The sequence below is a fragment of the Eurypyga helias genome, unplaced genomic scaffold, assembly GCF_000690775.1.
Source record: "Eurypyga helias isolate BGI_N326 unplaced genomic scaffold, ASM69077v1 scaffold2771, whole genome shotgun sequence".
NCBI classification, from domain to species: Eukaryota; Metazoa; Chordata; class Aves; order Eurypygiformes; family Eurypygidae; genus Eurypyga; species Eurypyga helias.
In genome coordinates, this window is record NW_010229979.1 from 1 (window position 1) to 11,237 (window position 11,237).

General features: G+C 35.9%; 1 protein-coding gene across 1 annotated transcript in view; it reads right to left on the reverse strand.

The window, feature by feature from the left end:
* Positions 1-749: 749 nt before the first annotated feature.
* Positions 750-11,237, reverse strand: part of LOC104516282 (E3 ubiquitin-protein ligase UHRF2-like) — a gene marked incomplete at its 5' end in the record, with an annotated part of 25,123 nt that continues 14,635 nt past the window's right edge. Inside the window, 2 exons of the mRNA XM_010160567.1 lie at positions 750-860; positions 9,891-9,995. Of these exons, the coding sequence (XP_010158869.1) occupies positions 750-860; positions 9,891-9,995 (216 nt within the window). The remainder of the gene's footprint in view (positions 861-9,890; positions 9,996-11,237) is intronic.

Below are 11,237 nucleotides of genomic sequence, written 5' to 3' on the forward strand. Positions count from 1 at the left end.
ATTCCATGATTCTATGATTCTAATCCCTCCACACTCTGATTGCCAAAAGCAGATCATAGCTAAAAGCAGACCTGGCAAAGGAAAGGTCTCAGCCAACCTCAGCACCCCACAGGTGTTAAGTGGACAGTTGCACAACAGTGATATGCTCTAAGAAACAGAAAAGGATGGAGAACCCTTTGTTCAGACAGACTTTTAGAAGACGTAAAAACACTTTTTAGCAGTTGTCTAATTCATCTTTTGGACATACATTTTCTTTTTAAAGCACATGGTTTTGATAAAGCAACACCCTAATTCCTTCCGTTTTATAGAAAATTATGATGGAAGAAAGGGCTAGCAAAATAGAAGATTTCTTGTAACAAAGGAAAACAAACATGCTTTCTTTCTACTTAAATTTCATAATTGATTTAACCACTGAAGAAGAAACTTGAAACACCTAGAATAGAACATGTCCACCCAAGAGTTTTGACAAACTTCTCATTAAATTAAAACAGTTGTCTGAAGAAAACTGTAGAACAATTTCAACCACAGTTATGACTAATAGTTGCACCAGCAATACAGTATGTATTTCACTCAGGTGCATACAACAAAATGTAATTCTTGATAAAGTACCTCTTAGCAGCAAGAGGCACCACTGTTTACAAAAGCAGCATGACAGGAGTGAACGAATATAGCAAAATATTAGTTTTAAATTAAAGCACTACAACCCAGCTCTTGGCTTTGGAATACTTTCAAATTTTTGTCTTCAAAACTTACCTATTCATGTGTGTTAATGTCTGATCAAATGAATGTTCTCCAATCCTTTTATTGCCAGAAAGATCTCTACCTCCACTCCCAGTGTAAGTGAATTCATCTCCTCGATCCTGTGCAAGAAGATTATCCTTCATTTTAATACTCCAAAGTAAAGCAATTCAATTAACCAAAAAAAAAAAAAAAAAAGAAAAAAAGTGACTTCACTTATTTACTCAGACAGAGAGAAATTGTAATCCAAGGTATGGAAAAATGTGTTTTCAATTTCAGCATCAGTGTCCTTCTACAGTAGTTGTGCCAGCAGAAAGCTACTGGTCTGGATGTGCCATATCCACCAGAAAACTCTTATGAAAACTTTGCCTGCCTTAAAAATTGGAGTTTTGCATCTTTAAAAAAAGCTATTTGGGGGAGGGGACAGAAATTCTGAGGAAGGGAACACAAGTGTCTACTTGTCCTAAAGCTTCCATTTAGTTTACAAGAATACGATATTTGTGAAATACATAGTAAATACCTTGGAGGGATCAGTTCAGCTTGTGCAATGGGCTAAGCACTAATAAGTACAAACAACTCTGCCTTACATACAAGGCAAATGCTTTAATGTCATAATAATAAAGCTCTTCTGAACTAGTAAGGGTTTAAACTCATTTAGATTTGCATCTTATAAGCTGACATAATTCTGTAATACATTTCCTACATAGAATTTGTTTTAAATGAAAGAAGGTTGATAGTATCTTTTACCATGAACTGTAAAAATATTAAAAATCTACATATGCGTAAGTTGAGGCAGTATTACTACTTTCTTCAGAAAATATGTCACAGAAATTCATATTACTGTTGGCAAATTCAAGCATTGTAGAAATATGTATATTCTACAAATATATTTAATATGACATCTCTTTGGAGATGCAAATTTTGTACACAGCATGAAGAATACTAGGAGATAAATACTTAATAGGAAAATACGTTTATATTAATTTTTATAGCAAGAATCTGAACATACTTCTACACAGTAGTAAAATTCAGCGAATTTCTACTACTATTAAAGGTCTGATATTGTTAAGGATCCAGTGCAAGACTGTTACAGATATTTCATGACTGACAACAGCAGAAAAAGAGAAAGTTAGAAAGAGAAATGCTGGTTAAACAAAGCCATAGATTAATTATACAAATTATTTTATTCTGTCTAGGGAAACGTAACCAAAATTCAGCTGCAGTATTAGAGTATTTGTCATTCAAAATACATCTAGACATAATAACAAGCAAGTGCTATGAGGTTAAAAATACTCAAAAGCTAACAAAGACATGTATAACCTCTGGTATATCGTTTCTTGAAACAGCCTTCTTATTCTACTCAATGAGTCTAAAAAATAACAGAAATAGAAAGATGTTGTACAAGGACAATATATGAAACAAATTCAAAAGAATGGAAGACCAACAAGACAAGAACTACTTACTAAGAAAGGATTTAAAATAAATTGTATCTAATAAGGTGTCACAGAATTGAGCTATGTTTAATTTTTCAGTGATTGTCAAGGCAAACAAAATGCTCAGATCACAAGAAGATGATTGTGATAATAATAATAATATAAATAGGAATGGATTTGCTTGAAGAATCAGGCTTATTTAAACAAACTGCAATTTAACACTGAATAAGAAGCTTGTGCCAAGTTTCGAAAACCAGAAAGATATATTTTTGAAAGCAATGAATCCAGAGTGATTTTGGTTTATTAAATACTGAAGTAACATATATATATAAGAATGTAAAGAAATAGAGGAAAGACAGAAACTACATATGCAAGCAAGATGAAGAAAATTATTTACAGGACAAGACACGTTCTTTACAAACTGCTTTGTTTATCAATAACTAGGTAAAATCATCTTGATGAGAAGAAAGTAATGAATAGACTTTTCTGGCATAACAGACAAACATAAATCAAGGACAAATCACTACAGACATAATTCAAGCAAGAAGGCATAAATGTAATAGTATTCATAATTACCTACAGGAACATACTTTTATGGGAAACAGGTTAAATATAACAGGGCTAAAACCATCAAACTTCCAATGCCTTCAGAGAAAGACTGAATGGTTCTCTGGGTGGTGCTCTTTAACCACAGGCAAACAGAAGATACTGTGCTTGGAGAGACAGCACTGATAGAAGGAAGGCCTATGCATACATGCTCACCTCCTGAACAGATTCCACATGTGATAGATTACATTTGTTTCTCTTTAATTACCCGAGTGTTCTATGCATAAGTAGGCAAAACTATAGATTTGGAGGAAACTGGAAGTCCAAGGGAAGTAAAATGGAGGAGAAATGGAACAATTATGGAACTTAATTGTTACAGGTCAAATGACAAGAAGTTGGCATCTTTTAACACTCCCCAGCATATGGAAGGCTCATTTCTGCTTTACTTCTCAGAAGAACTACATGCACTTATTTCACACCAGATGTATTTAAAAACAACAACAACAACAAAAAACCAACCCGCATTGCAGGGAATAAGGACAAAGAGTTCCTAGAAGTGCAGGAAAATGACAGAGATCTTGCCATACAGGGCGCTGATCTGGACTGGATGAAGAGAAATGGGGAGGATATTTGAACCTCTGATATGAGAGTAACTCCTAAAAAAGGACAGGAAGAAACCTCAGGATAATATGTAAGTGCTTGTAGAGAGAGAAAATCTAGAATGGCAAGAGTAAGTGATGCACAGACAGAGTCTCCTTACAGTGGAATAAATGTGGATATAAATACAGCCCATACCAAGTGGAAGTGAAGTGGGGATACTGGTAAAGTGGAGACGTACTGGGAAACCTACAGAACCTACTTCCATTGTGGTTATGAAGTTTTTCTCTGAAAGTGGGGTATGCCAGGAATATTCACACAGCTTATTATTTGGGATCTGTTGATGAGTAATGACTCACTGAAACAATTTCTCAATAGCATTCTGAGTCTATAGACAATGCAGGACCTTCCTACCGCCCAAAACAGTGTTCAACTGATAGCCTGCATGTGACAGGTAAAGTTGTAAAGCTATTTTTTTTCTCAGCAGGATCAGAAAGTAGATCTTAAGATACTGACACTGTTGTAAATTCTACATTCAAGTTAAAGAAAACATTTGGCAGAAGGAATTATTGATGTCTGCTTGTTCTTTAAGAAACAAACTAACTGCCAAAAGGCTATTAAAACAGTTTTATTTTTTCCCTTCTGTTCCTTCTTCCTACCTCTTCCTCATTTTCTTACCTTAAAACATGTATTTCTGCTATTTCTCTTCTACTGCTTACAGCTGAATTCAACTTCCTTGCACCAAACTTTCTTTCAAAAGCTAGCAAGATCGTTGTTATTCTGTCTTCTCTTACTACCTCCTGGATGTGTCTTTTTCTAATGTTCTATCCATAAAGTTATTTCTTAACTGTCCTGCTTGTAAAGTTTGATCATATTATAGAGGAAATGAACTTCAGCCACTCATATTGAGGCATTTTAGTGGAAGATGGGCCCAAAGCTCCAGTACTATAAGCTGGTCAGGCACAGACATAGAAGAGAAGCAGATGGATAAGATTATGGAGAATGGAAAAAGTAAAATCACCACCTAAGTGTGTGACCACATTATTTCTGTTGGATGCTTTTATGCAGCAGCTGAAAGGGGCATTAGCTACTTAAAGTTACTGGAATATCAGCTATCTCAAGAGAGCTCTCAGTTATTCTCTCATTTCCATTAGCACCTGTGGTATTATGCTCAGATTGCAAAGTTTGGTCCCAAGATAAACACAAAAATTGCATTAATTACTTAGTAAAATATGCTATTATGAACACAAAGAGATCTCTACATAAGCTTCAACCTTCAGTCTGAACAAAAAAAAAAAGTCGTATTGGCTTTTTTGATACACAAAACTGCAAAATTTCATGTTTCATCTCAGTAAAACATGATGAATAAAGGCACAAATTATTAATATGACAAAACAAAATAAAATTAAAAAAACCCTAAGCCTTTTTAAATGAAGTTATTAAATTCAAGACAAGTATTAGCTATCAGACAAATAAATTTGAAAGGATTGGATTGTATCCTGAAACAGAATCATCATCCCCATTAAAGACTCCTAAGTCTGTATGCATGTAAGTGCTGACAGAATTGGTCTATCTACCCAACTGTCTGATTTATTTTTATAATTTTATGGTTTAGCACAGCAGTAAAAGGTGCCAATTAAAAAGGCAGGGCTCAATTGAATATGTCATTTATAAATCAATATAAAAACCCTTGCATTAAGTGCAAAGCTTGAATATGTCGTAACTGATGTTTCTGAGTCTCCCCACAACTGCTCTTGATGGCAAGAACCTGCCAGTATTGTGACAGGTTCCACCACAATGAAAACATTTAATCATTTCAGTGTTAGGCAATCTAGATTTCTGAACAGTAAGGAAGACAGCTTCAAAGCAGGACACAGCAGAATCTGGCTAACTGGTGATGGAAGAAGATTAGCATTTTGAAAAATAACTCCCAAATGAAAGTACTAGACAACTACTGTATGTACATCACTTCCTTAGCTTTTCCTTACTCTTTTCTGTGTTCAGTCAAAAAATGGTGGATTACCAGACCTTTAAACTAAACATTAACATGTAAACAATTCAGGCTAACCAATATGGATTCATTATCTCATTATCTTCTCCATTCAAAACCAGGTCTAACTTCAAACCAGGTTCACCAAAGACACAACACCCTGAAAGCCTTTTCATGTCAAAGACACTCTTCTGTAGTGGGAGATTACTTAGGAGATAGAGCAGTTTTTTGAGACAACATCCTTTAATTACAGTTATTTTTGACTATCTGTTGGAGATTGCTGGTTGATTGTTTTTCTGAGGGCAAAAAGTCCTGCAATCTTCATGAGAGATTTAATTAGCCAACTACAATCCTAGTTAAAGGAAGGCAAGGAAGATTTGGACTGTCCAAAAGACATGCACTTACTGTTTGACAACCATTTATCTCTATCCATACAACTAGAATGTGTTACTTCCATCCTTTTATTTTCTGTATTTAAATAAATGCTTAATATTATAAGGATTATTTTTTCATGTGTTCATGTGAAAAATCTATTAAGTCCAGTAAGAAACTCAGTTTGACACAACAAGATTAGTATAATTATGCTGATCCTTCACAGTTGTATGAAGGGTACAGAATGACGATACTCCCTATGTTGCACCTATATGACTAACGTCTTTTGAAAACGTATGAATTTCAGAAAGAAAGTATTTCAGTATGTTAGGCATTCACAATCAGAAACCAAAGCTTATGTTCTTGACCTAAGGCTCTATTCCAGACAGAATGTTTCTTGGAAAGCATAATATATAAAGAGCTAAATGGTACTTTGCTGAACAGCAGCAAAATTCATTTCTACTTCATCATTATGTCAAATGGGTTCCTCAATGGTTTAGAAACAACCAGCTATACAATGTCCTGCAAATGAACTTTGGGAAAGCACAGATAGGAGCAGTATAGACACAGATTCTACACCCTATTACGAAAGAAGCTGTCCAATAGGCAGATAAGGCTAGTTTGACAGATGTAGTACTAGCAGTTAAAAGAATGGTAAAAAGCATCTGTGTGAACAAAATAAGGCTTTTCAGAATGTGAAAGTAATTCTGAAAATAATGCACATATAGAGGGGACAACGAAATTCAGCAAATAATACAAGAAAGGTACTCTTCAGTATTAACTAACATTTTGTACAGACTGATAGCTAACAGTATGGACTTAACAAAGAAGATGGAAAGCAAACCTGCAGAATAGGAGCTGTCTTGCAAATGTGAAACACTAGTAAGGAGTTAAGTATCGAAGCTACTTCCCTACAAATTATGTAAAGTATGTCCATAGTATTTGAGGTAAAAAGACTGGACAAAAAACAAACCTGAGTGAAAAGGAAAATATCTGATAGTTACCATATAGTGAGACACTGAATTTTTTTCACATTACACTCGAGCTCCAAGCAGGTCACAAACCAGCAGGTGCTTAGACCTTGGAAACATGATGGCTTGTGAAAACAGTAAGTTTCATGGCGCTGAGCATCAGGATTTCAGATATATACTCAATCCAGATGACTAACAACAGAGGGACTCTCAGTGTAATGGCTGTAATGAACTTGTTATGTTGGATTCTCAGTACTATAAAACAGAGGTGGGAAAACTGGAAAGGAACTGTTCCCTTGGTAATGTAGTCAGCCTGGCATGATAGTTCAGAAAATTTATATAGGATGCTACATCTCCTCTATACCAAGGCTCACATTGGATTCAGGCAACCCAGACAAACCCAGCAAATTGGTTAATAAAGCAGCAGATCATACACAGATATCTAGGTAAACTGCTAGTCACAATGGTCTCTGTATATAAACCACTTAGACATGAGGCTCCTGATTTAAAGCCACTGAAGAATGCAATTCACTACAGTGCTGGCACTACATCTTTGGCACTGACTGGGGGAACTGATCAAGTGCTTTCACTGTGCAGTGCACACTAAGCAGGGGTTCTGGAATGCTGTATCCTTACGGCAGGGCTCAGACAAATCTAGTGAGCTAAATATTGGGTTTTGGCAGGTGGACTATTTAAAAAAAGTGGAATAACAGTTGTACTGACACCTTGGAACTGACTACCCACACGCAAGATTAATGCAAAGACACAGAACATTTAAAATGGACTGCAAGCCATTTCATGAAGTGGTTTGTGAAGGCTATGTTCCAGGCACTGAATGCGTTTGGTATAAAATATCAACAAACCTAAGCAGTAAGTGTATTTGCCTGGGGTCCCTTTTGAGTCATTAGAGATGCTATTCTCTTTTATATTCTCAGAATCTTTTGCAAGAGGATGCGAACCATCACAGCAGATATTATTCTCCAAGAGATTCTGAATCTCAGTTCAGAGATTTCCCATATGATCCTATATGCAAAAGCACTTAAAGAAGAAACAATCTTTGTTCAGATTAAACTAAGCACACCACATAATTAATTTACCATCTTTACAACAGTACCTCAAGCCAGCAGAAATACAGATCTTGAAATTTTTAAAAATAAACAGCAGTTTTAACTCTGATACATAAAAACAATGACACAAAATAGGAGGGCAACTTCTCAACACAAAAGTGAAATTTCTTCAGCTACCTCATCTGCTGAACAGACAAGTCAAAATACTTTCATCATGAACACTGTCATTGCACAATTACTGTTAATGCCCAATATCTAGTTTTTAAATGTTAGTCTATTCTGAAATAATTCTTAAGATTTTAAATTCCTGAAAGACTTCTCCATTTCTTCAGCTGATGTCCCTATTATGGTTACTATCAAGAACAAGACCAGGAAATCAGCAGTATTAACATATTCAAGACTCTAAAGCTAACTATTGTAATACCATATCCTAAATAGGTAAGCCATGTAACTTGCAATTAAAATTCAATTTTAAACATTTACAAGAGATTAACGTACAAATATTTTATATGTATGTAATTAAGAAAGGTTGAGCTTCATGTGCAAATCAATTTCACCCAATGCTCATTTTGTAAACTATGATTGTACCCATTCTCAATCTTGAGGCCAGATCCTGTACTGACAGAACTCGTCATTATTGATCACTCCAATACATCCAGAATGTCCCGACTTCAGCAAACTTGCAGACAAGTCTGGGTGTCCAGGACTCTAAGTTTCCAAAAGCAAAGTATAAAAATGGCACAATCTGAAAGCTAGATGCTGAATTCTATTTCCCAAAACATATTTTTGCAATTATTTTACCCCAATAGTGAACAGTCAATTTAAAGCAGTAAGAGCATTAAGACAGCCATGTCTGCAGTGTGCACAAATGGTGCATAAAGTTTATAAGATACAGTAAAACAGTCCTCCCAAATATAATTATTTCTCAGTTTTATAAAAACTTATACACAAGTGCCTATACCATTCCACTGAAATTCAAGTAAGAGTCACCTCTCTCTTCTAAAGTGACTAGATGTGAGCAGAGGATTTTTTCTGAATTTTTATTTAAAAGTTTCATTCGTGAAGGAGATACTGTACTTACAATACTTGTAAGTGCAGAAATTGATTTTTCTGTGAATATTCTTATAGGAGTTTTATTTCAAACTTTTCCAAAAAAACAGGGAAAAAGGAAGTAAATTGGGAAATAAAATCTGGTATATGAAAAAAAAAAAAACCCTAAAGAAAAACTAATACTCTGCAGCAGCAGCAACACCTAGTAGGTGCTGTTGGCAAAGAATACATTACATTCAGATGCTATTGCAGATGGTTATTTCTTTCTCCAATGCTTTTTTCCTTATGGATAGCAGCTATGCATGTTTCAAAAAACCAGACTGCTTACTGCTTCACCCTTCACCTGATGCATGATTCAAAATTCCACCTGATGGAGCAGAACTGCAGGAAGGGATGTTTCCTGTGTAAACATTATTTAATTGGAGAAAACAGTAATCTATTCATAAATAAATGTTGGTCAGCATCACGAGATGAAACTCAGACGCACTTACTCTTTTGTTTAGGAGGGTAATTGCTTTTGTTGCACTACTTAAATGTTAATACCAAAGGAGAATTTTTTTCCAGCACCTTTAGGGATCATAATCCAAGATACTGTGACTTTGCTAATAAGTTCTGAAAGTGTTCATCAGTAGGAGTCAAGAACTTTCAGAACCTCACAGAACCAAGCAACATGTACATTTTATTCTTGATTCATTAAAATAAATGTATCACATAATTAGAAACATAACAAACCCAAAGGAAGAGGCATCTACCTGTCTGGAAAGCAATAAAAATCATGACCAAAGCAGGACATAAAACATATTTGCATATATTTACACTATCAGATTTTAAATAATACTAAATTCAGACTTCAAGAGTGTACTGAAATTTAACTACCCTAAACAATGCAAAATCTGGCTGTAATTGACGTATTTTGTTTAAGTATGAGCATAAGCGTTCTTTAAGAAATATTTGCTTACATAGTTCTCCAAATACTAAAAAATATTCAGTTTGTTATTAGTAGTTACTTTTCCCACAATCATATTTGCATAAGCATTAGCTGTGGGATCAACAACAAATTTAACTCTATCTTCACAAACACTGACGCATTAGAACAGCAAAACCATTGCTCGCATCAATGACATACCACTTCGTCTTCAAATCCTCCAGCTAATACAAGGGAATAAGCTCCATCATTACTTCGTCCATGGATTCCACCCACATGTGGTCTGTGAACACCTGCTTCACTCACCTGGCAACAGAACAAATCCAGTTTCTAGCATTTTTTTCAAACAACTGGTCACCCACAATCACTTTTAAAAATCAACTTTCTGCTTAAAATACTCTACAGGGGTGTCTCTGTAAAATAGTTAATGTAAGGCTGCCATTAAATGTGAGAATTGGAAAACGAAAGGACAATGTAGGGCAGTGGTGACACTGGAAGATGTAAAGGAACACTTTCTTCTTTGGGAAAAATCTCCACAGTTCTTTCCATAAGCAGTATTTAAGACTGTACTTACTGCTAAACTCCACTTGCACAGTCATTTAGAACAATCCAAAGCAGATGGAGATCTGCCGCTTTGGGAACATTTTACAGTTTTTAACTAAGGAAGATCACAGTGACCTGTGTAAAGATCATTATGTCAGGTACTATTAAGGTTACACTTTGCAAATGTGACCAATGAAGAGGAATATTACCACACTACCCAAGGAAACAGAAGAAGCTATTGCAGCAATATATGGATCATAAGCTAGTTTTCCAACCAGGATAATTCTCTGCTAATGAACATGCAACTAAGATGCAACTAGACCATCTGAAAGTTGCAGCTGTACCACATACTAGTAGCTGGATTAAAGTCTGCTGGAACATATCTCCCACAAAAAATTATTTAACAATTGTTTCAAACTACCAAATTATATTTAAAAAAACCCCAAACACTTATAAAAAAGAGGCTATATATTACATTATCTATTTTCTCAGTATGTGATGCCAAAAATACTACTGATAGAATGAAGGTTCCCAGCAGAAAACCAGTTGGGATCCTTCTTCATCATATCTGTCATCCTGGCTTGTATCTGGAAGATTGTGGCCGGCAGGACTAGGGCAGTGACTGTGCCCCTGTACTCAGCACTGGTGAGGCTGCACCTCGAATACTGTGTTCCGTTTTGGGCCCCTCACTACAAGAAAGACACTGAGGGGCTGGAGTGTGTCCAGAGAAGGGAACAGAGCTGGGGAAGGGTCTGGAGCACAAGTCCTGTGAGGAGCGGCTGAGGGAGCTGGGGGTGTTCAGCCTGAAGAAAAGGTGGCTCGGGGGTGGCCTTATCACCCTCTGCAACTAGCTGAAAGGAGGTTGCAGCGAGGTGTGTGTCAGTCTCTTCTCCCAAGCAACAAGTGATACAACAGGAGGAAATGGCCACAAGTTGTGCCAGGGGAGGTTTAGATTGGATATTACCAAAAATGTCTTCCCCGAAAGGGGTGTCAGACATTGGAACC